Source organism: Lolium rigidum, chromosome 2 (assembly GCF_022539505.1).
Source record: "Lolium rigidum isolate FL_2022 chromosome 2, APGP_CSIRO_Lrig_0.1, whole genome shotgun sequence".
Classification (NCBI taxonomy): domain Eukaryota; kingdom Viridiplantae; phylum Streptophyta; class Magnoliopsida; order Poales; family Poaceae; genus Lolium; species Lolium rigidum.
The window spans coordinates 34567197-34593386 of NC_061509.1; the positions used below are offsets into that span (position 1 = coordinate 34567197).

General features: G+C 45.3%; 3 protein-coding genes across 3 annotated transcripts; 1 reads left to right on the top strand and 2 right to left on the bottom strand.

Annotated features, from left to right (window-relative positions):
- Window positions 1-9730: 9730 nt before the first annotated feature.
- Window positions 9731-10416, bottom strand: LOC124689488 (RING-H2 finger protein ATL79-like). The gene has a single exon (XM_047223012.1). It carries the CDS (start codon window positions 10262-10264, stop codon window positions 9731-9733), a length of 534 nt encoding a protein of 177 aa, XP_047078968.1. The 5' UTR covers window positions 10265-10416.
- Window positions 10417-12945: 2529 nt separating this feature from the next.
- LOC124691553 (putative pentatricopeptide repeat-containing protein At1g68930) lies at window positions 12946-17148 on the top strand. Its single transcript, XM_047224843.1, has 5 exons — window positions 12946-15394; window positions 15496-15611; window positions 15819-16009; window positions 16092-16228; window positions 16597-17148. Exon 1 carries the CDS (start codon window positions 12946-12948, stop codon window positions 15196-15198), a length of 2253 nt encoding a protein of 750 aa, XP_047080799.1. The 3' UTR covers window positions 15199-15394; window positions 15496-15611; window positions 15819-16009; window positions 16092-16228; window positions 16597-17148.
- Window positions 16591-19867, bottom strand: LOC124691555 (sucrose:sucrose 1-fructosyltransferase-like). The gene is made up of 3 exons (XM_047224844.1): window positions 19316-19867; window positions 18298-19181; window positions 16591-17289 (listed from the first exon to the last, which is right to left on the bottom strand). Exons 1-3 carry the CDS (start codon window positions 19770-19772, stop codon window positions 16591-16593), a joined length of 2040 nt encoding a protein of 679 aa, XP_047080800.1. The 5' UTR covers window positions 19773-19867.
- Between the last annotated feature and the right edge of the window lie 6323 nt (window positions 19868-26190).

Genomic DNA, 26190 nt, shown 5'->3' on the forward strand with positions numbered 1-26190 from the left:
GCATCTTATTTTGCTTAGATCGCGACGGTAGCATTATAAGATGATCCCTCACATTAATATCAAGATAATAAAGTGTTCTTCCCTCGTATGCACCGTTGCATTGTTCGACGTTTTGAAGCATCTCGTGATGATCGGGTGTGATAAACTCGACATACAACGAGTGTAAGCCATGTTGCACACGCGGAATACTTGGGTTTGCTTGACGAGCCTAGCATGTACAGACATGGCCTCGGGACAACGGAAACCGAAAGGTTGAACACGAGTCATATGGATGATATGATCAACATGTTGATGTTCACCATTGAAGCTACATCATCTCTCGTGATGATCGGTTTTGGTGTAGTGGATTTGGATCGTGTACCACTTAACAACTATGAGGGATGTTGTATTAAGTGGGAGTTCATTAGTAATTAGATTAAAACTTGAACTAATTATCATAAACATAGTCTGAGTAGTATTTTGAATTAATTTTGTAGTATTGGCATCCGTTTTTTCTACCATGCGCTAGTCTTGTTATTGAGATAGAAATATCGTTAAAATCGACAAGAAACTTTACGGATTGGTACCGTATTGTTAAAGAATCAAGAATTGATTAAGTCCTATTGCAAACATTTAGTAAACCTCACATTGTTGATTCAAAGAGCTATGGTTTCAATTAGTACCTAAAGTTATCTTGTCTCCGTGAAACTTGAAGTTCAAATCTGTTTGAAAAGTAAGGAGCTGAAAATTTAGTTTTCGAAATAATCAAGGTACGAGATATATGTGATATCTAAGACCTTATTGCAAGATGATAGAATATAAATTTGGTGAGACTACATAAACTCATAAGTTTTATGGGAATGTACGAAGGTTGAAGACGCAAGGCGTCCCAATCCTCCAACTATTGGGGCACTAACAATATTCGCATATCCATGAAGTGATTGTCCTTAGTATGCACCGTTGCTAAGACTCGTCGTTTCGAAGCATCACGTGATGATCGGGTGTTATAGATTCTACGTGTGCTTCCAACGGGTGCAAGCCAGTTTTGCATATGCGAATACTAAGGTTTAAACTTTATGAGCCTAGCATGTACAGACATGGTCTCAGAAAGTTATCATGAATTGATGGATAAAATTATGAGTGAAATTGTTCATCGTATTACAAATTTACTAATAGTGAAATCTGAAACACTTGTCATATGATGATCAACTTCAAAGTAAGAACCTCAAGGTTATTGGTATTTGACCAACAAACCTAGAAGTTATTGATGTTGAAATGTTTTTCTGAATAATGAGGAAAGCTAAAAGAGAAACCGCAAAAGATATTTTGGCAAAAGAAAAGAAAAGACTAGAAAGTCTAGCTCAGGTGTATATAAATGATATACATGTTATGGTTGTATTCCTAGTTAAGTCACACAATGAAATTCTTGGGTATTAATACCATATTGGTTGGTATGAAGTGTCATACAAAACAACGCAATACAAGAATACAATGGCCTAAGTGATCGACAAGGAATATGATAGGAATGCACGTCCGGAACAAAATAAAGTGTTATTATGTTCGTCGTTGGCATTCTATCTAGCCCTTAGAATTTATAATAAAGAACTTAATAATTGTTATTTTGCTCCGGTCAAATGAAAACAATGAGTTGTTCAAATTATGACATTACTCCATGTATGATGGATAAGTTATTATAAATCTTAATGGTGAAACACACATACATAACACCGACGCTAAAAATGCCATAAGGCAAATGATTTGAATTCCACTTATTTGTGGAACCGCAATTTAGGTCATGTTAGAAAGGATCGCATGAAGGAACTCCATGCAAATGGATTTTTGGAGTCATTCGATTTGTTGAATCGTTTGGCACTTGCAAAATCTTTTCTAAAAAGTAATGACTGAAATACCGTTCATAGGCCAAAGAGTTGAACGGGCAACTAACTTAGTGAAAACATACATAATGATATATGTGGTTCACTGGGCATAGTTGTATGCGGAAGATTCTTCTACTTCATGAAAACTTTCAAAACAATGAATTGAGTATATATGTGGATATATTCAATAAGGAAAAGTTTGAAACATTTGAATAGGATTCAAATAAATTTCAGCATGAAGTGGAAATCATCGTAATAGAAATCAAATATCTATGATTGGATCATGGTGGAAATATTTGAATTACGAGTTTTAGCGAACATCTAAGAGAGTTATGAAATTGTTCTACAACTTACGTTTCTTGGAGTATCATAGTGATGATGAAGTATCCAAGAGATATATCCAAACTTTGTTGGATCAATGATAAGATAAAATATTGATGCCATTATATTTTTGTGGATTATGCTTTAGTGACTATCGCTTTTACACTGAATAGAGCATCATCATGATCCGTTGAAATGACACCATACAAGTTATGGCATGGGTATAAACCCTAATAGTCAACCAAAATCGGATGAATGTCTTTGTTGGTTATCCCAGAGATTTAATTGGGAATTCTTCCCACGAGACAAAGACAAAAGTGTTTGTCAATGTTTCTTATTTCCGAGAAATTGTTTCGAGTGAAGTATTTGAGTGGGAGGACAATATAATTTGATAAGGTTTATGAACCTGAGGATAATGATCAGAGTAGCGCAGCATCGGAATTGGTTTCGGAAGCGGCCACGACGATCATGGCTCTCATGACTACAAAGTGTTTTAGCCATGGAGATCGAAGTACATATTGAACCTTGTAGGTATGGTTTACTTTGTGATCAAATAAATGATTTATGGACAAAGGATTGATTTTGAACAATGATAAACCAACTACAAAACAAAGAAGTTATGATGGGCCCTGACTCCATTAAAATGGCCATGCGCCATGAAATCCAAGATAGATGAATACTTTATGAAAGTAAACGGATCTATGAAATTGATAGACTTGGATGAAATATTCTTGAAGAAAGCTTGACTTATCGAAAAATTGTTTACGACAAAGTTCAAAGAGTTGAATACGATAAGATTAGATCTTCCGTAGCAATGCTTATAGTCTATGTGGATTATTCTAGTAATCACTACATATTTCTTTTATGAGATATGCTAGTAGGATGGCAAAATACACTACTTAACGAAGTATGTATACAAGATACAACCAAGAGTTTTGCTGGTCCGTGGAATACTAGATAGGTATACAAGCTTCAATTGGATGAAGTAAGTATCACGGAGTTGGAATCTTCACCGAGATGAAATAGTCAAAGAGTTTTTGATTTCATCAGAGACGATGAAGAAGCTTGCATTTGCAAGAAATTAAGTGGGAGCGCTAAGACACATTTATAATACTTTATGTAGGTGACATATAGTTGGTTATAAATGATGTAATTATATACTTGATTAAAAGGTTTCATTGAAAATTAACTTCAATGAAAGGATTTGGATCGAAACATATTTAGTGTCAAGATCTATGAAGATAGATTGAAACACATAAATAAGTTTAAGTCAAAGTACATATGATGGATATTGAAGTAGTTCAATATAGAAATATTAAGAAAATGTTCTTGTCATGTGAAGGTTTAACAAGACTTGAGTGTATCCGACACTCAATGAGTAAAAACACATGAGTGATTATAGATCACGAATAATATGTACACAATCAGATATCATGTGCTATAAAGTGTTATGAGCATATACCAGAATGATTCATATGATGATCATTGGACGACAGTAAGAATATCCTTGAGTACTTTAGAAGAACTAAGGATATATATATATATATATATATTTGTATGAAGAAATGACAAACAAATCGCTGTAAGGTGTTACACCGATATTGGTTTTGTCACATATAAAATATAATTTCAATCTCAAATTAGACTAAGTGTTGTTTAAAAGGTAGCACAATGAGCTAGAAGTTGTCTATGCTAGATTTAGAAAAATTCTAAATATTGTGACGGATTCTACAAAAGAAGGCGAGTATGTCATTATTTTGACAATGACAAAGGATGTTAAGTCAAGAGGTTCTTTGAGAACTTGGTGAAGTTCCGACGCAGTCGGAACTTTGAAGCTATATTGTGTGTGACAATATTAGTGACATATTTCGGACAAGCGGAATTAAGGTTCCACCAGAAGATCAAACATATTTAATGCCGACTCATTTAGGAAATGAGTGATGCGTTGAGACGCAAATGAATTACAAAATACATACAGTTCTGAGCATGTCAGATCCGTTGACTAAAACCTCTCTCGTGAGCGAAACATGATAAAACACCAGAAGGCCAAGGTGTTATATCTTTACAAATGTAAACTAGATTATTGACTCTAGTGCAAGTGGGAGACTGAAGGAGATATGCCCTAGAGGCAATAATAAAGTGGTTATTATTTATATCTTTATGTTTATGATAAATGTTTATATATCATGCTATAATTGTATTAACCGAAACATTAGTACATGTGTGATATATAGACAACAAAGAAGTCCCTAGTATGCCTCTTAAACTAGCTTGTTGATTAATGGATGATTAGTTTCATAATCATGAACATTGGATGTTATTAATAACAAGGTTATGTCATTGTATGAATGATATAATGGACACACCCAATTAAGCGTAGCATAAGATCTCGTCATTAAGTTATTTGCTATAAGCTTTCGATACATAGTTACCTAGTCCTTATGACCATGAGATCATGTAAATCACTTATACCGGAAAGGTACTTTGATTACACCAAACACCACTCGCGTAAATGGGTGGCTATAAAGGTGGGATTAAGTATCCGGAAAGTATGAGTTGAGGCATATGGATCAACAGTGGGATTTGTCCATCCCGATGACGGATAGATATACTCTGGGCCCTCTCGGTGGAATGTCGTCTAAATGTCTTGCAAGCATATGAATAAGTTCATAAGAGACCACATACCACGGTACGAGTAAAGAGTACTTGTCGGAGACGAGGTTGAACAAGGTATAGAGTGATACCGAAGATCAAACCTCGGACAAGTAAAATATCGCGAGACAAAGGGAATTGGTATTGTATGTGAATGGTTCATTCGATCACTAAAGTCATCGTTGAATATGTGGGAGCCATTATGGATCTCCAGATCCCGCTATTGGTTATTGGTCGGAGTGAGTACTCAACCATGTCCGCATAGTTCACGAACCGTAGGGTGACACACTTAAAGTTGGATGTTGAAATGGTAGTTCTTGAATATGGAATGGAGTTGGAATATTTGTTCGAAGTCCCGGATATGATCCCGGACATCACGAGGAGTTCCGGAATGGTCCGGAGAATAAGATTCATATATAGGATGTCATTTTATGTGAATAAAATGTCGCGGAAGGTTCTATGGAAGGTTCTAGAAGGTTCTAGAAAAGTCCGGAAGAAACCACCAAGGAAGGTGGAGTCCACATGGGACTCCACCTCCATGGCCGGCCAACCCTATTGGGGGAGGAGTCCCAAGTGGACTCCCCCTTAGGGGGCCGGCCACCCCCCACATGGGAGGTGGAACTCCCACCTTGGTGGGAGTCCTAGCTTGGCTAGGTTTCCCCCCTCATATGGAAGGTTTTTGGTTCGGGTCTTATTCGAAGACTTGGACACCACCTCTTGGGGTTCCACCTATATAATGAGGGGCCAAGGGGAGGGGCCGGCCACCCCAAGCACCACAAGGTGGCCGCACCACTAGATGGCCGGCGCCCCCTCCCAAACCCTAGCCGCCCCTCTCTCCTCTATAGTTCCCGCACGCTTAGCGAAGCTCCGCCGGACTTCTCCACCACCACCGACACCACGCCGTCGTGTTGTCGGATTCAAGAGGAGCTACTACTTCCGCTGCCCGCTGGAACGGGGAGGTGGACGTCGTCTTCATCAACAACCGAACGTGTGACCGAGTACGGAGGTGCTGCCCGTTCGTGGCACCGGAAGCGATCGTGATCAAGATCTTCTACGCGCTTTTGCAAGCGGCAAGTGATCGTCTACCGCAGCAATAAGAGCCTACTCTTATAGGCTTTGGAATCTCTTCAAGGGTTAGTCTTGATCATCCCCTCGTTGCTACCGTCTTCTAGATTGCATCTTGGCTTGGATTGCGTGTTCGCGATAGGAAATTTTTTGTTTTCTATGCAACGTTATCCTACAGTATCTTACTGGAGCACAGGTGTAGGCATGCGATTAATGAGATAGCAAGCGGTGAGAAAAGCTTCATCCCAGTACCTAAGAGGAAGGGAAGAGTGGGCAAGCAAGGCAAGTCCGGTTTCCACCAGATGACGATGCTTGCGTTCAGCAATCCCGTTTTGCTGCGATGTGTGAGGACACGAAACGCGATGGGAGATGCCAAGGCGTTGAAAGTAGCGGTGCAACTTATGATACTCGCCACCCCAATCCGACTGAACGGCTTTGATTTTAGTGTTCAACAGACGCTCCACATGCGCCTGGAAGGTATAAAAGACATGCTCAACATCAGACTTATGCTTGAGGAGGTAAATCCAACAGAAACGGGAATAATCATCGACAAAGCTAACATAATATTTATACCCTCCCGAAGATGCAATAGCTGGACCCCATACATCCGAATGAATTAACTCGAGAGGTGCAGTAGAAACACGGTGAGAATCACTATAAGACAATTGTCGACTTTTAGCACACTGACAAGCATCACAAACTGAAGTCTGATTATTGGAAGAACACACTAAATCATTTTTCCTAACAATGGTTTGAACGACATTATTTGTGGGATGACCGAGGCGACGATGCCAATGAGGCGAGGAGGTCTTCACGCCGGAGGACGCCCGACGCGGCGTTGGAGGAGGAACTCGGCCAAACGGGACGGGGTACAGTCCATCTCTGCTTCTACCGTGTAGAAGAACTTTCTTCGTGACCTTGTCCTTTACAAGGAAAAAGAACTTATGAAACTCAACAAAAACCTTATTGTCGGAAACAAGACGATAAACTGAAAGAAGATGTTGATGAATTTGTGGAACATGGAGAATATTTTTCAGTTTCAAAGATGAACCAGGTAAGAATGAATGACCAATATGCGAAATAGACAAACCTGCACCGTTGGCCACCTGAACTTGGTCCTTCCCATGGTAGCGGTCATGAACGTGGAGACGCTCGAGATCACTTGTCAGGTGATCGGATGCACCAGAGTCGAGGTGCCAGTACTGTTCGTTGGAGGATGTCGATGCAGAGTTGCCGGTGCGCTGCTGCTGCTGATCATAGCGCCGGCGACAATTACTCGCGTCATGCCCCCATATGTCGCAGATCTGACACTGGGGGCGCCACCTGCGACGTCCTCCTCCGTTGCGGCCATTGTTGCCGCCATTGCCGTCGTTGCGACGACGATCTTGGCCACCTCCACCGTGACCGCCAGACCCCTGTCCGTAACCTCCTTGGACAGGGCCGTGCTGTCCCTGCGGGCCACCACCCGTGGGACGACCGCCGCTAGGGCGGGGCGAGTCGCTCGCACGCCCAGAATTGTTGGTGTAGGGGCGAGTTGCGGCGTTAGCCGAGGAGGTCCAGTCCTCGGGATCTGCCTGCTGCTGCTTCTGGAGGCCCTCATAGTTGAGGACGTTCTTATAGAACATGGCCAGCGTGACAGGCGAAGTCGCGAAGTCCATGGACGCCGCGATCGGGTTGAAAGCAGTTCCCAGCCCGGTGAGCATATAGTCGATGATCTCATCATCGCGGAGAGGGGATCCGGCGGTGGCCATGGCGTCGGCGAGGGCCTTCACCTTCTGCATATACTCGCCGGCGGACTTGTCTCCCTTCTTCAGCCCTTGAATCTCGCGTCGAAGAGCGCGGATGCCGGCGCGGTTTTCGGCGGAGAACATGGTGTGAACGGCGCTCCAGGCTGCCGCTGCCGTGGTGCGACCGATGAGTTGGGCCGAGACGTCTTCGTGCATCGACCCGAGGAGATGGCCGAGGACGCGCTGGTCCAAGGTCCACCACTGCGCGTACGCGGGGTTCGCGACGTCGCGCGCTGCATCACCGGTGCCTTCCCGGATGGTGCTCGGGGGTGCCGGGGCCGAGCCGTCGAGGAAGCCATGAAGACGTGCTCCGACGAAGGTGGGAAGGGCAAGCGCCTTCCACAGCATGAAGTTGCTTCCGTTCAGGCGAACGGCGATGGCCGGAAGGACCGGCACTGCCGCCGTGTCGGTCGGCGGCGCGATGATAGGGCCAGCCACGGTGGTGGAGAGGCTGGCGCTGGAGGAACTCGTCAGCGCGAGGCTGGAATCATGCTGGGCCATCGCAGCGGCGGCGGCGAGTGAGATCGCGGCGGTGGCGGCGGACTAGACGCGGCGGCGGCTAGCTAGGGTTTGCTAGTGGCGGCGGTGGAAGGAGCCAGGCGGCTCTGATACCAAGTCAAGAAAGGGTTTAGGGTTTTCGTGGGTGCAATGCACACGCACGTCTCTTCTATATATAATGGTGATCATACAAATACATGCGTATATACGCGTACATATACATGACAGGATATACATCTACTAGACCTATCTTAACAACTGTTACACATGGTGTACATAGCAAATTGTCGCACTTAAATTGTTCATTTTTTAAAATATTTTGTTAAGAAAAGTGGCAGAGACATTGCACTCCCTTTTGAGAAAAACACAACAAAAGAAGATTGCCTCTGCTTTAAATCCTTCTCTGCGACGGACAAGCACACAAGTAGTATTGTAAGTTTCTTTTATGCTTATTTAAGACTATTATTTTGGTGTGCTAGAACTATTTCTGTGATCATTTTTTCAACTTGCTAAGTTAATATTTTAATTGGATATATTTATTGTTTTTATACTGATTTACAACACAGCTGTGCAGTTTTTATATTGAAGTAGTAAAAATATTTTATCACAATTGTCGTCAATTTTTTTGGTGGGGCATACCCATTGAGAAAATCCTAGGTCCGCCACTGTTTATATGTGTTTATTTATTAGCTTTGTACATCATGATATTTGATCGTAGTATATTAATCTAACAAATATCCTAAATGAGGTTTGTAGAGTAGATTTATTTTGCCATAAGTCTTCTTTGAAAATAAGGATAAACTAACCGCCTCTTCATCGATTGGTGCACACAACCATGTTTATTTCAGTCACAACAAAGAGAAAATTAAAAGTGAATAATGTGCCAATATTGCGTTTTCCTTGAATCCTCCCCTCAGCCTCACTAGTATACGATACTTATTTCCAACATATGCCCGTGAACGATAACGATAAGCGAGCAACATTTCTCGATTAAGAGATTTCTAACTTAATATTGCATCAGGAAGATAAAAGCGTGAACAGATGCCAGGTTAACCCTTTATCGAAAAAGAGAAGAGAGGAGATAGAACTAGAAGTCGTATTGTACACAACCAAGCAACATGTTTCAATCTTCTTATTCAGGTGTTTAATTGATCAAGTGGAAATATAATAAGACTATGCCAACTTGCTTCTGCCAATTTAAACATGTCCATTCCTGCTCAGAAATTCCCACCATTATGAACAAGATTATCATAACCAGTCATAAGAAACCAAATCACGAGCCCAGGTTGGATGGTGTCCCTCAACATCCAAAAATGAAGGCAGAGATAAATGAAAGACCGAGTGAAACAAACACATCGATCGAATGGAACCATGCATCCAGTTCAAGATTCAATTTTCTAGGTAGTATTTACAGATGAAAGGAACAAAGGAAATTCAAGAAGGGAAAAACAGGGAGCCTCTTGTTGCAAAGAAACAGAGCGGCGGCGGCATGGCATGGCATGGCATCAAGAAGCCGGCACGCAACCCGGCACGGCATGGCATGACATGGCATCAGGACGCCGCCGCGGCGGGGGCACCGGCCGATGCCGATGCCAGTGGCGTGGAGGCCGGCGCGCGGCACGTCGGGCAGGAGGAGCGCCGCCCGCCGGGGGCGAGCCAGCGCTCGATGCAGCGCGCGTGGAAGCCGTGCCCGCAGGCCGGGACGGCTCGCACGGCGTCGCCGTCCGCGAACTCGGCGAGGCAGATGGCGCACTCGGACGCGGCGCCCGCCAGCTGGCCCGCCTCCGCCGCCGAGTACACCAGCTCCAGCAGCGCCGGCGCCACGGGCGGCGGCTTCTCCGGGTCCGGCGCCTGGCCGCCGTTCGTCTGCCGCTGCCGTCGGCGGCGGCGGAGGAGGTGCCTGACGCCGGCGTGCAGCGCGAGGGCGAGCGCGAGCGCGGCGAGCAGGGACGCGAGGATGACGGCCATGTTGCCCGCGAAGTCCCCGGCGCCCGAGTAGGGCCCCCACCTGCTCTTGGCGATGGTGGTCGCCGTCGCGTTGCCGCGGCCGTGGCGCTCCGTCTGCGTCGCCGTCGACGACTCCATGGCTGCTCGGTTCTTGGCTAGTGGCAGCGCTCGATCTCTCCTTCCTGGTGCTAGTAGCGAGTGAGCAGCTAGTGGAGTGGAGATCTTGCTGAGATCGTGTTGGCTCTTGGCTGCTGGTGCAGGTGAGTGAGAATGAGTGAGACCAAATGGTAGGGAAGGATATCGATATCGATGTGTCATCAAGCACTCACTCATGCAGCGGCTGCCTGCAATAACTAGCTTGCTTATCTGCTTGTGCATAGCAATTCTGGTACTATGTTGAAATTTGACATGGATTATCATCTTTTTATCTTATTATCATTTTCTTTGTATTTTTCCATGTATTTATTCAGTTATACGTGCTTCTTTGGGAGAGTTTACAAATGCAGTATACTACTTTCTACTAGTAGGTAGGTGACCTTTCTGTTTCAAGGGATTGAATCCGTTGGGATAGGGCTTGTGGCCACCCATGCGGCGTGTGTTGTTGTCACGAGGGAATGCATGATTGATTGGAACAGCAACCCAAGCGCTTCCTTCTCGCTAACGGCACACGTCTAATGCATGAGAGCGACCATGTTTCAACCAAATCCTTCATCACACAGTAATCCCCGAAGCTTCTACAGAGAAAGTTACCGTTGTACACGCCCATCTTTTTTTTTTGGAATGACCTGAAACAAGGCACAACTCTGATTAATCCATTGCAGGTGAACAAATATACACATCCAAGTCAGGAAAAAAGACAGCAAATAAAAAAATTGTGGAAAACTATGTAAATACTAAAAGAGGTCATCCTATCTGAAGTTCATCTGCGAACCTCCCGCGCCGTATGTGTTGTGCTACCCTCTGGGCACGTGTCAAACTCACAATGGTAGACACCCGAGTGGCTGAGCGGTCAAAAGCGATAACCTGTAGATCTGTTTAAGGTTTTCCACGTAGGTTCAGTGTAGAACAAAGAAAGGGATTCAACATGACTCATACCCATGACGCCGCGAATTGCCTCCTCGTTACGAAAAACAAGATAGCTTTGTGGAGTGGTAAATACACGCACGAGTGAGCGTCATAGCTGATATGCGGCTTTCTTGACACATATAATATTTTCACAAAGGCATATATACCACAGAGTTTCATTCAGCCGCTCGTAGTTGATAGACATCATGATGGCTGTTAGCACCGTTGATTTACTTATTTTAGACATTTAGGAGGTGTCTCGTCTTTCTCTACGCACCCAAACTCTTGTTAACTCGGTCTCAACTATCCCTTGCTTTGTCTAGCCAAGCCAAGCTATATGGGCTTCAAGAACTTACTCCATCAATAGGGGTTGAGCGCACGACACAATAGTGAGGAAACAACTAGGTCTGCTCCTCCATCAATGAGCCAAAACCAACCTTACTTTGGTTTTCCATGTCAATTGCGGACCCGAAACGTTAAACTCTATAATACGTGCAAGGAAAACAATGTAAAAAACAAAGGGGGAACTTGTGTGGTACCTCCTCAAGGTATTAATAAATATGTTTTTTCAAATATATGTATGGTGAGACCAAGCTCTTTCAACTAATGATCATCCAAGTAGCTATACCGACACACCCAAAACCATCATGCTTACCAAGGGTTGGTCCTCTAGACAATACACAATCTCCTATTTATATTAAACAATTTCACTTATTTATATACCACTTTGTCATAAATTTCAAGTTTTAAACTATCTTTAAACTGATTTTTTAATAAAGTATTAAACATTATATATCTATTGTATATAACAACATTGAGCATAATTTTTAATTATATAGTTCAAAATTATCGTTGCAAATGCTAGTATAATAGATCTCTATTTTTCATAGGTTATGTTTCCTTACTATTTTCACTGAATCGATATTCCAAAACCACAAATGTTTTGTGTCACTTATATGTAATATAGTTTATTTATATGTATGTGTTTTTATTTATAGTCATTAAATATCATGAGGTTCTGTAGTGCACGTGAGTGGGACGAATATCCTAGCTGAGGTTTGTAGAATAATACTGCTCACCATATTAATAACTACTAAGAATTATATATTGCATGAGGTGTTAATATTTCCTTTTCATCGAATCCTTGTCTGGCACTCTCTTGTATATTATAGCGATTACATATGCTAGTCTTTTTCAACAATCTCGTGAAGAAAATTGATATGCCAGAAACCTGAGTAATTTGGATAATCATTTTCATCGTTGAATTTCTTGGTACGAGAGCTTCAAAACTATATCTCAATCTTTTTATATTAAGTGATTCTCCCATAACATCTTCTAGTGGTACAACCTTTTGTGCTAAACGTGTTTTTTTGTGTGTAGCACATCAGTATTAATCATTGCCGCAATATTGTGTGCTGCGAGTACTTCAACTATGTTTCTCTTTCATTATCTATGAAGGGTCATAACCTGGAAGTCGTACCTAGGTCGCAAGTTGCTTAACAGTCGCATCAAGATTCTTTGTAATCATCTTCAGTACCTTTATTTCTTTCATCTTAACATTCTACCATGACTTTCAGCAAACAAATTTAGAAGAAAAAACTATTGTTTTTTTATTTTTAGAAACTATTGATGGATTTTTACAAATAAATATTTCTAGTTTACACAACCATTAATGCATTACAGCCAGCCATTCATGCCAGATATGGGCTGAGCGCTAGGCCCATAACTCGTACGCTGGAAGTTTCCCTCGCGCTATGAGCCGCCCACTGTGCAACCACTACGCCGCCCTGCTCTCCTCCTCCGCCGCCGCCGGCAGCCGCAATGGCGCCCGCATCTCCGCCGCCGTCCACTGCCTCATCCTCCGGACCGTCCCGCACCCGCCGCCCACCTACCTCCTCAACCACCTCCTCACGGCCTACGCCAGGTCCGGCCGCCTCGGCCTCGCGCGCGCGCGCCGCCTGTTCGACGCAATGCCGGACCCCAACCTCTTCACCCGCAACGCGCTCCTCTCGGCGCTGGCCCGCGCGCGGCTCCTCCTGGACATGGAGCGGCTCTTCGCGTCCATGCCCGAGCGCGACGCCGTCTCCTACAACGCGCTCATCGCCGGGTTCTCCGGCGCCGGCGCCCCCGCGCGGGCCGCGGGTGCCTACCGCGCCCTGCTCGCGGAGGAGGGGGTCAGACCGAGCCGCATCACGATGTCCGGCATGGTCATGGCCGCGTCGGCGCTCGGCGACCGCGCGCTCGGCCGGCAGGTGCACTGCCAGGTGCTGCAGCTCGGGTTCGGGGCGTACGCCTTCACGGGCAGCCCGCTCGTCGACATGTATGCCAAGATGGGGCTCATCGGGGACGCCAAGCGCGTCTTTGATGAGATGGAGGGCAGGAACGTGGTGATGTACAATACCATGATCACGGGGCTGCTCCGGTGCAAGATGGTTGCGGAGGCGAGGGGGCTGTTTGAGACGATGGCTGACAGGGACTCCATCACCTGGACCGCGATGGTCACGGGGCTGGCGCGGAACGGGCTGCCGTCGGAGGCGCTGGATGTTTTCAGGAGGATGAGGGCAGCAGGTGTCGGCATTGATCAGTACACTTTTGGAAGCATCCTGACAGCCTGTGGTGCCCTTGCTGCCTCGGAAGAGGGGAAGCAGGTCCATGCCTACGTGATCAGAACACTGTATGAGGACAATGTATTTGTCGGAAGCGCGCTTGTTGACATGTACTCCAAGTGCAGGAGCATCAGATCGGCGGAAGCCGTCTTGAGAAGGATGACATGCAAAAACATCGTCTCGTGGACTGCGATGATTGTCGGCTACGGACAGAATGGGTGTGGTGAGGAGGCTGTGCGGGTGTTCTCGGAGATGCAGAGGGACGGCATTAAGCCTGATGATTTCACTCTTGGCAGTGTCATCAGCTCTTGCGCTAATCTTGCGAGCCTGGAAGAGGGGGCTCAGTTCCACTGCGTGGCGCTCGTATCGGGGCTGAGGCCGTACATTACGGTGTCTAATGCACTAGTAACCCTGTACGGGAAGTGCGGCAGCATCGAGGACGCGCACCGCCTGTTCGATGAGATGACGGTTCATGATCAGGTGTCATGGACAGCCCTCGTCACGGGTTATGCCCAGTTTGGGAAGGCAAAAGAAACAATGGATCTGTTTGAGAAGATGTTGTCTAAGGGTGTGAAACCGGACGGCGTAACGTTCATCGGGGTCCTTTCTGCTTGTAGCCGTTCAGGGCTTGTGGAGAAAGGCCGCAGCTACTTCCAGTCTATGCAGGAGGACCACGGTATTGTACCCTTGGATGATCACTACACTTGCATGATTGACCTGTATAGCAGATCAGGGAGGTTGAAAGAAGCTGAGGAGTTCATAAGGCAGATGCCACGCTGTCCTGATGCTATTGGATGGGCGACATTGCTGAGCTCGAGCAGGTTGCGCGGTGATATGGAGACCGGGAAATGGGCTGCCGAGAATCTCTTGAAAGTTGATCCTCAAAACCCAGCGAGCTATGTATTACTGTGCAGCATGCATGCTTCTAAAGGTGAATGGAGCGAGGTTGCCCAGCTGAGGCGTGGGATGAGGGATAGGCAAGTGAAGAAAGAACCAGGCTGCAGCTGGATCAAGTATAAGAATAAAGTCTACATATTCTCAGCGGATGACCAGTCTCACCCCTTCTCCAGAACAATTTATGATAAGCTACAGTGGCTCAACTCTAAGATGGTGGAAGAAGGGTATAAGCCTGATGTCAGTTCAGTGCTGCACGATGTAGCGGATTCTGAGAAGGTTCAAATGCTCAGCAATCATAGTGAGAAGCTTGCAATTGCATTTGGCTTGATTTTTGTTCCACCAGAAATGCAGATTCGGATTGTCAAGAATCTACGGGTCTGTGTGGATTGTCATAATGCTACCAAATTCATCTCTAAGATAACTGGGCGTGATATTCTTGTGAGAGACGCTGTCAGATTTCACAAGTTCAGCAATGGCATTTGCTCATGTGGGGACTTCTGGTAATTCCGCTGTCTAACACGCTAACTTCATACATGATTCAAGTTGAAATATAAGCGAGAAGTGCCATTGGAAGAGAAACAGGAAATAGTGAGCAAAGGCTTCAAAGCTAAGGATGGATAACATGCTCGGGCCATCAGCTGGCTTTGTGGGGGCAGAGCAAGAGTAAATCCTGTTCCCTGCAGGTGCAGGGTTCAAAGAGGTGTGTTTATGGCATTGTGATTCTGTACGCCCAGAAGGATGTTTCGGTTAATGTTTTGTCACATTAGCTGTCCTAAATGTTAGTTGACGTGTTTTTGACAGGCCAAGTGCCAAACTGAATTTGCTAACAGCAGTTATAAGGGATTAAAGGTTATGCACGACACTGAATTGATCCTTATCTCATGTTCAATTTCCCGTTGAGCAACTGAAGTAGAAAGGTAAGCCAGCAACTTGAATTTGGGGCACTAACTGGTAAATTTGACACATTGTAGGAGTAAATTTGACACATTGTAGGAGTAAATTTGGGGCACTTAGTTTTTCATTTTAGCATAACTAGAAAATCTGGTGGTTCGATAAAGCTTTCCATTTTAGCAGCATCTTGATGTTGGACCTTTATGCATGTTCACTAACTGCAAAATATGCAGGATATACACACCTGCCCCATTGAAATCCAGGCTTTATTTTCGCTGTGTTTGAGATGTGCCTCAAGCCCGCAAGGTTGTTGAAAGAGGATTCCATTGATGATATTGTGTATTCAGAAACAACATTGAGCAAGTCAATGTGAGTTCTGGACGAATATCTGGTCGGACTTTTCATGGTGTGCCTGCTTGTGCCTGTAAGGCTATATTTCCTGTGGTTCCACTTTGGCCATTTCATTTCATTTCTGTCATTGCTAACACCTCGAGAATAAGATGCAGGAATATTGAATCATGTGGAGGGGTGCTGGGAAGAACTCACTGGAGAAATGCTCCTGAAGGATAGTTATACTGCAACAGAATATCAGGAATGTCAGAAGTCACTGACTGGATGCCCAAGAACTCCAGATCATGGCCAGGTGAGTGTATTTTCGATATCAGATATATGTCACCACAAATTGTTATGCAGTATGTGAAGAGTCATATTTATTTCTTGTGTGCATTTTGTGGATTTACGTCTAACAGGTGTTGTTCTGCATTTGTATACAGCATGACACAGTGTGTAGACCAACTTAAAATTTGAAAGCAAAAATTTTCTAAACAACTTGGACTGACGTTATACATGTACAGCTCTAGCCTTGTGTCATGGCATCTTCCACTAGGATTACAGCCTACTGAAAGGCCTCGACAGTGAATAGACATAATAAAGATGAAAAAGAAAAGTTCAGAAAGAGAATACACATATATATGCAACCAAAAAAATAATCTGTCCGTTTCTTTTTTACAGTGAAGCCATGTAGGCCTGATTGTAGGAGGAGTCCATCTCATGTACGGCGAGGGTAGTGGCGGTGACGCGGGCACCGGTGGCATTGTTGAAGAGGTACACCCCGGCGTTGGCGTAGATGGCCTCGGTTGGGTACACTCGCGAAGTCACTGTCGACCTCCCGCCCTGTGCAAAGCTCTCGACAATGGAGTGGTCCACCAGTACTCTGATGGATAGTGCCTCGCCATCAAGCACCGGCACGATGTTACCGACAACCCTCTTCACAATGTCGTTGGCACGCGACGACCGTGACTCATCATGGCAGAAGTGCGTGCGCAGGCCGCCGTCAAGGCCTCTGGCGACGTAGAAGTAGACGGCGGTCTGCTCCGTGTCTCCACCATGGCGTCTGGCGTCAGCAAGTACAAGCAGGCCAAATGGGCCAAGCGCACCACGGCCGGCCGCGCCACCGCTGGTGCTGCAGTTGTAGCCGACATCAGCTTCCTTGGCGGCGACGACATCGAGTGGGTCGAGGCGGAAGGAAGCCTCAATGTCGAGCTGTGTGGCACGGTGGAGGCTGAGAGGGAAGATAGAGCCTTGGTCGACGGTGATGCTGCCGAGGTTGGTGGAGTTGGTACGGAGTGTCTCCACCTCCACCACCGGCCACTGGATGAGATTGCTGCCAGTCTTGGTGTCCAACACCACTGTGCGAGGGATCGACTGCAACAACAGAAAACATCAGGCAAGTATTAGCAATTGACACTAATAATTAATTAATTAGGAGTAGTTGTTAATCTTTGTTTGTATCGTCGCATGATTGTTTGTACAATGTACTTTAAGAATCTTTTGGAGTCAGCAGACAAGGCATCCCTTTTTCTTATCTAATCCCAGTTTGGTTGGTACTAGCAAAAGCTATTAAGTATTTAGTTTGGTGGTAGTACCAAATTGCCAATCTTCGCACACTTAGACCACATGGTGGCACATGAGTCATGGGCGTGGAAGGTTTTGCTTGTAGGGCACACACACTCTGGTTAGCTGCATTGTGCAGCGAAGGTATATATACATTATTCTGTACCCAAATAATAAACAGTAGCAGCTGGCACTATTTAACTGAATTAAACAATGCTTGTGTTGCTATTTTTCCAACGTTCTATCATTACTTTTTGTTCCTTAATGAACCCTCTTGGTATCATCATTGTGATAACAAATGAATGTTACTTACTGAAGACAATACACCCCTTTACTTGTGTAATCAGTTAGGTTGTACTAGCAGAAATTGTTTATTCTAATTCAGTTAGGTATTTGCGCCACAATATAAAAAATATTGCATTTTTTGCATGCCACTAGGCCACATAGGGTCGCACATGAGTCCTGGGCATGTAGAGCTTATTTAGTTTGTTTAGAGTGGGACACGGCTTGCCAGTTTGGCATGGTGCAGATCCAGGTATCTCAGCAGTAGCTCGAAGTGTAGACTGAATGAAGGTAAGGACACATGACAGCCACATTGATTCACCCCCTATCTATCTATGATTCATCACAAGTGGTTGCTATTATTTTGCATTCATGACCATAACCCACCCGTGCCATGCCTGTGTCTGTGGAACCCTACCAAAAGTGCATGCAACACTCCTAATCATGCAAATTACTAACAAAGCAACATTTTTTTATGACTAATTGAGGTTAGCCAATTAACTTTGCCATGTTGTAGTAGAAGAAATGTTGAAGTACCTGTAGGGAGGCCCATCCCTTGGCCACGTCGGCACGCTCGGAGTCGGTCTCGCCGACCCACCCCCACAACACACGCCTCTTCTTTGCCGGGTCATAGAAGGTCTTGGATGCATAGAACTTTCCCCAGTCGTACCTCAGCCCGATGCCGACATCGGCGTCGGCATCTAGCGGCGTCCACTTGTTTGTTGCTGCATCGTACCTCCCTAGCGCGTAGTAGTCATGTCGGTCGTCGTCTGAGCTCTCCTTCATGACATGCAAAACTTCACCGCCGCCGTTGTTGGATGCCGCCGCGACGGCCTCCGTCATGTCGATGCCCCTTGCGGCGCCGACCGGGTACAAGTCGATGCACTCCCACATCCCTGTTGCCAGCACCCGATGCAGCACTCCGGGTATGAGCTCAAAATCAATGAAGTTCTTGGTCTTGTAGGTCAAGGCCATGCCGGCGTGGCGGTCATCCTTGGACCCGATGACAATCCGCCACATTCCATCGGAGCCATCATACCACGCTGTGGTTGGGTCCCGGAAGTCCTTATCCCCGATATGTGGCGGCGGGTACAGCACCGGGTTGCCCTCGTACTTGGTCCAGTTTGTGAGCAGCGGATCAGAGGGGTCGGAGGGGAAGGCGAGGCACTGGACCTGCACGGAGGCGTTGGTCGAGCCGGTGTAGAGCATGACGATGCGGCCGTCAGGGAGCACGGTGGCAGAGCCCGACCAGGCGCCATTGATGTCGTACCACTGGTCGGGGAACATTGCCACAGGGAGGTGGCTCCACCGGAGCAGGTCCCTGGACACGGCATGTCCCCACGCGATCTTGTTGCCCCAGATTGCGCCGTCCGGGTTGTACTGGTAGAAGAGGTGGTACCACCCCTTATAGTATACGGGACCTGCATTTGGATAAAAAGATTTCCATGAACATTTGTCAACTGAATTCTGTAAGATTCCACCATGCACGGTTTTTTACTCTGAGGAGATTATTTGCTTGCAGGGTGTTAATGGCGGAAGGAGATGTGGCTGTTACCGTTCGGGTCGTTCATCCAGTTTTTCTCGGGCTGGAAGTGGAAGCCGGTGCGTTGCCACTGGAGCATCGCATTGCTCCACGGGAACGCGTTGCTGCCGGCAGCGTCCGCCCCTAGCATGCCGCCGTGCTCAGCAGGGACGCCGGACGTCTTCTCCGACACGCCCGACTCAGGCCCTCTGCTGCTGCTGGTGGTGCTCATCGCCTCGTCAACCGTTGCCAGTTGGTTGGGCATGACGACGCCCATAGCGGGCAGCTGTCCAACGAGTCTGGCTCCAGCCAGCGTAGCCACGGCGAGTAGCACCGCGGTCAACGCCAGCAGCAGCGCTGCGAACAGAGGCCCGGTCCGGCGACCGCGCCCAACCACGGCGGCCTCGGCATCGTCCGGCAACGGCACATAGGAGCACGGCAGCAATGCTGGCTCCAGCCTCGAGCCGCCGTCTCTTGTCTCCATTGGCATAGAATCAATCGACCGAGATGGATGCGATGGAAGAAGCAAGGGGAGGATCCCTGGATTGATTAGTACGAGGGAGGGATTAGTGGAACTGATAGCTACGCCCTCCTCTGCTTGTGTATTCTTAACAAGAAGCTGTGTGTGTTTGCGGAGGAGCCCTTTCTCCGGGCGGCATTTATAGCCTCCAGTCTCCACCCGTTGCATTAGCGGCCTATCTGGCGCGGCCCCATTGGCCGCTGTGTCAGTGGGAGGCTACTAATCATCATCATCTATCCAGGGTCCAGGCCATGTTATCCATACCTGGAGCTGGAGGGTTGCTTGTTGTGATTACAATGATGAAGGAAAACAGGAACATGCATCATCGCAGCATGGGACAGGTAAAACTTGTCGCACCCATTGTTGCCAGAGATTAGATTGTAGTATATTAGATAAAACCATTAATTAGTAATTGGATGAGGCTGGATTAATCCGTGTTTTTGTTTGTCTACATCTATGAGTTGCTTTTGTAAGGTCTCTGAATTTGTACTTGCTAGGAAACTATAGGCAGTCATATAAGCGTATTTTATTTCGATTTTTTTGAAGTTTCAAAATAAGTTTTCAATATTTTCAAATAAAAGGCTACATGGCACACTCCTTTCAAACGTATATTAGGAGTTCTTTGGTATTACCTCCGTTTCAAAATATAACACATTTTTGGTATGCTAAATCAACCTATCAAAATGTCTTACATTTTCCAATGAAGGTACTACTACCTTCGTCTCAAAAAGCTTCTCACAACCTTGTCTAGTTTAGATATATCCATATATGTACAAAGCTGTGATAAATTTTAATTTGGAAGGGAATGAGTAGTAGTAGAATTTAGATGCAAATTGGCTGAGTAGTGAGCAAGCAAATGATTGATCAATTCTGCACTGTATATATAGCTGACCATGTGCATGCCTTAGCTACTCACTGATTGATTAGTGGTTCGTGTCGCCGCGAATTGCTCTGTGCATTTTTTTTTTTGCAGGAATAATTTTCACACCTAATCAGGCTCCTCTCCTGGACATACCCTACCCAATCGATCGGCGCGGAATATGGAACCGAAAAGAAAACCGATGTGGGGGGCTAGATTCCTGGGCCCATGAATAATTCGGCGAACCGAAACCGACTCCTGCGCTGTCAGCAGGCTGCACTAAGGCTGGATTAGTTTATGATGATTGGCTACGTCTGTGGGTATATATTGGTTTCTTCGTACTACAGAGTGGTCTCTAGCACTGTTACCTCCACACAAATACATATTGACATGTACAGCAGGCAGGAATTTTCTTGGTAAAATGAAGATGCAATTTGGTTGGTTGGTTCGTTCATCTGGGCGTCTAGTACGTGGTTTCTTTGTGCATATGCATGCTATTGCATTATTGCATGACCTCGAGAACATATACCAAATGCATCAGGAGGTATAAGGCTGGTTATAGACTCATAGTGGTAAGTATCATGTAGTAGTATCATGCATATGATACTTGTGTATGATACTATCTCTATAGTGGTTAGTACCATAGTGGTAAGTATTATGAAGTAGTATCATAGTCATGCTATATTTATTGTTTTTTAGAATCTCAATGCAAATTTGTGCACAAGATTTGTTTGGCATTAACTTTTCTCGTGACATGCGCTATGATACATTATTTTACTCTAATCTCCCCTCTTCTCCTTAATTAGTTGCCACATCAGTATTTTTGTGGGACCAATGTGCATGATACTAGCACTATGGCTAGCCTAAGGTATGCTATCCTGACCTAGCTAGTCACAATTGCCGCCGGCTCTCCATGATTTTGATGACTGTACATATTCCCTCCATTCCTAATTACATTGTATTCTTTAGTCAAAACCAAAATTTATATAGTTTGACCAAGAATAAAAGAAAACTATCAATAGTCACAATATAAAATGCACATAATTTTAAAATATATACTTTACTAAGATTTTAATATAATATAATTTATATTATAGGTGTTGATATTTTTGCTAAATATTTGGTCAAAGTTTAACTTTAACTAAACCTAGAATGCAAGCTAATTGTGAACGGAGGGAGTAGCGTACTTGTGGTAAACCAACTTTAATTCGCCAAAAAATATATAGGGAGCTACCGTGTTTGTATTTGATCCATCACCTGCTCCAAACGAATTAAGTTGTGGGTCATTGACAAATCCCTAACACGCAAGCAAAACAAGACAAGAAGATGAAGATGGGCTATGTCTTCATCTCTCCCGCCCTAGATCTCCGCCGGCGTGAAGGCTGGTCTCCTCTCCATCCACTTGCCGCTCTGACGGCAATAGGGATGGGCTACTCCGTTTTGGTCTAGTTTTTGGGGTTAGGGTTTGTCAGTTGTGATGTGCCGTCAGGGTGGTGGGATCGCCAGTCAAACGAATAAATCTGGGCCAACTCTACTCCCACGCCAATGTCGACCTTCACGATGGCGTGTTAGAGTTGATGACATTGTGTGCTTGTAGATACTTCAGATCGGTGGCTTGGTCTTCTCGTCTGTCTTCAGATCTACCGAGATCTGTTTCACGGTGTGTCTTTGCCGTTTATCGTTTCCCACGGCGGCGTTGGGAGCATGGATGAGGTGGATACTCTAGAGCGTGGAGGTGGTGGATATTTATCATTATTCCACGACTTCGTCGGTGGGATGCGGTGGATCTTGATCCAAGGTAGCACGAGGATGTCCTTTGGTTGACGTGTCACACCGACATGTGTCGCTGCTTGCATCATGTTTGTTTATCGAGTCACGGTTGGCGATGATGCTATCTAGGATCTGACATTGGCGGAGGCTCGGCATCTTTTCCACCACACATCTAGCCAGCGACCGCTGGCTTCGACGAGTGTAGAAAGCTCTAGGGATAATTATTTACAAAGTTTTTACGTTTTCTTTACTCATGTAACTCGATTCCGTATTAATGAAATATGTGATCGCTCTGGAAAAAATAGGCTACATGGAGAATGGAGTCCGGCCCCACAAATAATTCAGCGAAGTGAAACAGATGATTCTCTCACACTCTTGCTCTGTCAGCATATGCATGGTGGCCCCACCTTAGACTCTTCGCTTCCCCATTTGGTGGTTTACACAGCCTATCATAGAACGAAAGCCTCTTTTGTTCTTGTGTGTATCCTCCCTCGGTCGCGTGTGTACTCCTCTGATCCTGTTCCTCGGCCAACGTAGCTCAGGGAGGGGTGCTCGCAGTCTGCAATGACGAACCGACTAGGCGCTGAGTCACCATTGTCGGAGAGAGGTGTTCTTGTTCTAGAGAAATTGGTCCACAATCCACATGTACCGGAGCCAATCAGCAGGCAACTAGGTCGATATGGGGGAGATCCATATGGGCATTACTCCTGATTGTAGAGTCTACTGTATATATGAATGTATGATGCTTGCGCTAGAGCCAGCAGTTGCCAAGATATCCATCGGCATCAGTGTAGTAAGCTCTAGGATGACTTTAGACTAGTCATAGACTCATAGTGGAAAGTAACATAGAGTAGTAACATGGTGCATATTACTATGTTACTACCTTCATAGTGGGTAGTTACATATATATGGTGTCATGCATGTTATATTTATTAGATTGTAGACTCATCTTGTCTTGAAAAGTGTGATGTTATGGTAACATATCTAGTTACCACCCCATTCTCTTTCTTCATTCATTGTCATGTCATGTCACCAAAATGCTTTGGGGTGTGTGATGTTACTAGCTATGTTACTCCCACTATGAGCAGTCTTAGCTGATATGGCATAGCTATAGAGCCCGCTTCCCTCTCTCTCCTCTCTTCTCTCTCTTCCACGTATAATTTTAGTGATGTGGCAAGTTTTATAGCCTGCTGATTAGGCTCTATTATACTTGATCTTAAAGTGCATTGGGAAGATATGAATACACTCTTTTGTGGACAAAATTTAGAGCAAAATGTTCACTTATTTAATGATGGAGGGAGTAACTACTAATAGGTCGGATAAAAATAAAATTTATGTTTCTAAACTATGATAGCTTAATCAATTCAAGATCAACAACATTGGGCGGATGCCTTGATTAAGAACACACTGTCCTCCATGCACCAATCCTCACACTGTTTTCGGAACCACACTGGACGAGGTGTTCTTGCACTCGGGAACATATGTTTCTGGTTTTTAAAATTACATTTAAACATAGTTTGAAATGTCAAATTTTTTTTTGACGTGTACATCACAACATGATATGTGGTCACCAAGTCCATTCAAAGGTAACCGTCATTTTTTGTGTCGTGTGCAAAAAAGACAATTTTCATAAGATATTTCTTAATCTTTTTCACACAGGACACAAAAAGGTCAATTTTCCGTGAAACTTGGCGAGCATACATATAATATCGACATATACGCGACAACTTGGTGGAGTGAATCCGGAGCTTCATCTCTCTCGCCGAACGATGAGGGAGTTGACTTGGTGGTGCCCCGTCCCTCTCGTGTTGGTACGGAGAGACTGAGAATGATGACTTCCCGTTTGCGTGAAGATCGCCGGAGACTTCAAAATTGCTGGCCGAAGGATGGAGCGGTCGAGATGATGCGGCGACGTGTCCTTGCTCCGTGTTGGAGGTTGCAGAGGGAGGCTTCTCTAGGGACCCAATTGTATTTTTCAGACTCTTTGGGGGTGGGGAGTGTTGTACTACCGTGTTCGGTAACAGATCTGGGGTGTTATTCGCAAAAAACAAGTTGAACCTACTCCTAGATGTTATTATTTCAGAAAGGGTCCATCAACATCTCAATCGCTTCTGAAAATGCATAAACCAAAGTTGCAACTTTTTAAATCGATTAAAAATCTCAGGTGACAATTAACAAAACTACTCGATCTAGAAATGCACAAGACGACATGTAGGACCCCCTGCTTGCAAACATGCAACGAGGATTAATACTTTCAGAAGCGAAACAACGTAACCAAGTATGTAAAAAATATGTAACTATATCTACAACGAAAATTATATTTCACCATGATTCTGATAATGTTGATTTGGTGTTGTGTTGCTCATCAGTGCTGGATGGAAGAGAGTTGGATTTGTGGTTAAGCGATAGCAGGTGGCATGGCAGCGTGGTTTGGGCACGACTTGGTACCGGACATGATATGACGCCGTGTCCATCATCCATCCATGGCCTCTCATTTTGCCAGCATTGCACTGCATGCCACATGCATTGCATTGGTGCGCTGTGTACTCAAACTTGATTGGATGTCCGGGCACGAGGTGCTGACTCGTCTGTGTCGGGGAGGAATCCATTTGGATTCACCGAACAGGAGTCAATCATCAGCCAAGCAGCAGGTTCCAGAGAGATCGATCGAATCAGTGGTAGAGTACGTACTGACCCTACTGCATTCATTCTGCTTAATTTCAGTTACTAGCTTCAGTTTCAAATAAGGTGAATGACCATTAATATTAATAGTCTATGGATAGAAGAAGGATCGAGGGAGGTGCACGCGCGTGTGTCTGCTGGTGTGCTGCGTAATGGTCACTGTCCAAGCTAAGCTAGCACCGTAGCACGGGTAAGCAAATTAAAATTAAGAGGTTGGGCAGTATCAAGCATCGGTAAAGTTCGATAGTAATGCAGAGCAAGAGATTTCTATGGATGTCCAATTACGTTGGATCATGTCATCCGGACTTGTTGGATTTTAAGTCGATCCACCAACTCTTGGCAATGGTTGTGTCCACGTGTACCTAGGTTGCTCTACCTGCCAGACCGGTGCCACGTCAGCCCGTGTCCTCACCTCACACGTTGTGGACAGGTGAACACGACTCGCACGTCGGCCGAACAATGTGCATCGAACCTGCAGTGTCGATGCACGGTGTCGACGACATGGAGCTTCGACTAGTTGACGATGATTGATCAGCGGCATATCAACATAAGTGCATAACCTATGGCGACACATCAACGACATGTGGGATGATGCGTTGTGTGACAGGTGGCAATAATCAAGAGAATGTGAGTAGCTTGACAGGTGGAAATCCTTGATATGAACTACAATTTATTGCAAATACATCACCATCATCAAGTACAATAATGCGATGGTATGGGATTGGACCGAGTTTGTTCAAGACATCCAAAATATTCTTGGATCCATCCAGGAAAGCAACCTCCTAGTCATGCCCATATCCAAGTGTCACGCCACTCGTTTTGTGCCACATCAGCTGCTCACTTTCTCGCTTTGTTGTGGACACAAATCCATCAACATTGTTAGGTTGGAATTTTGGCCCAGATTGCTCCATGGTTCGATGCTAACATGGCAGCTTGTGACAAGTGGTAAAGATTGGTGCAATTACTAGCAAGAGATTTCTATGGATGGCCAATTATGCCCAATCATGTCATCCGGGCTCGTTGGAATTTGAGTCGACCCAACTCTTGGCTATGGTTGTGTTGACGTGTACGAAAGGT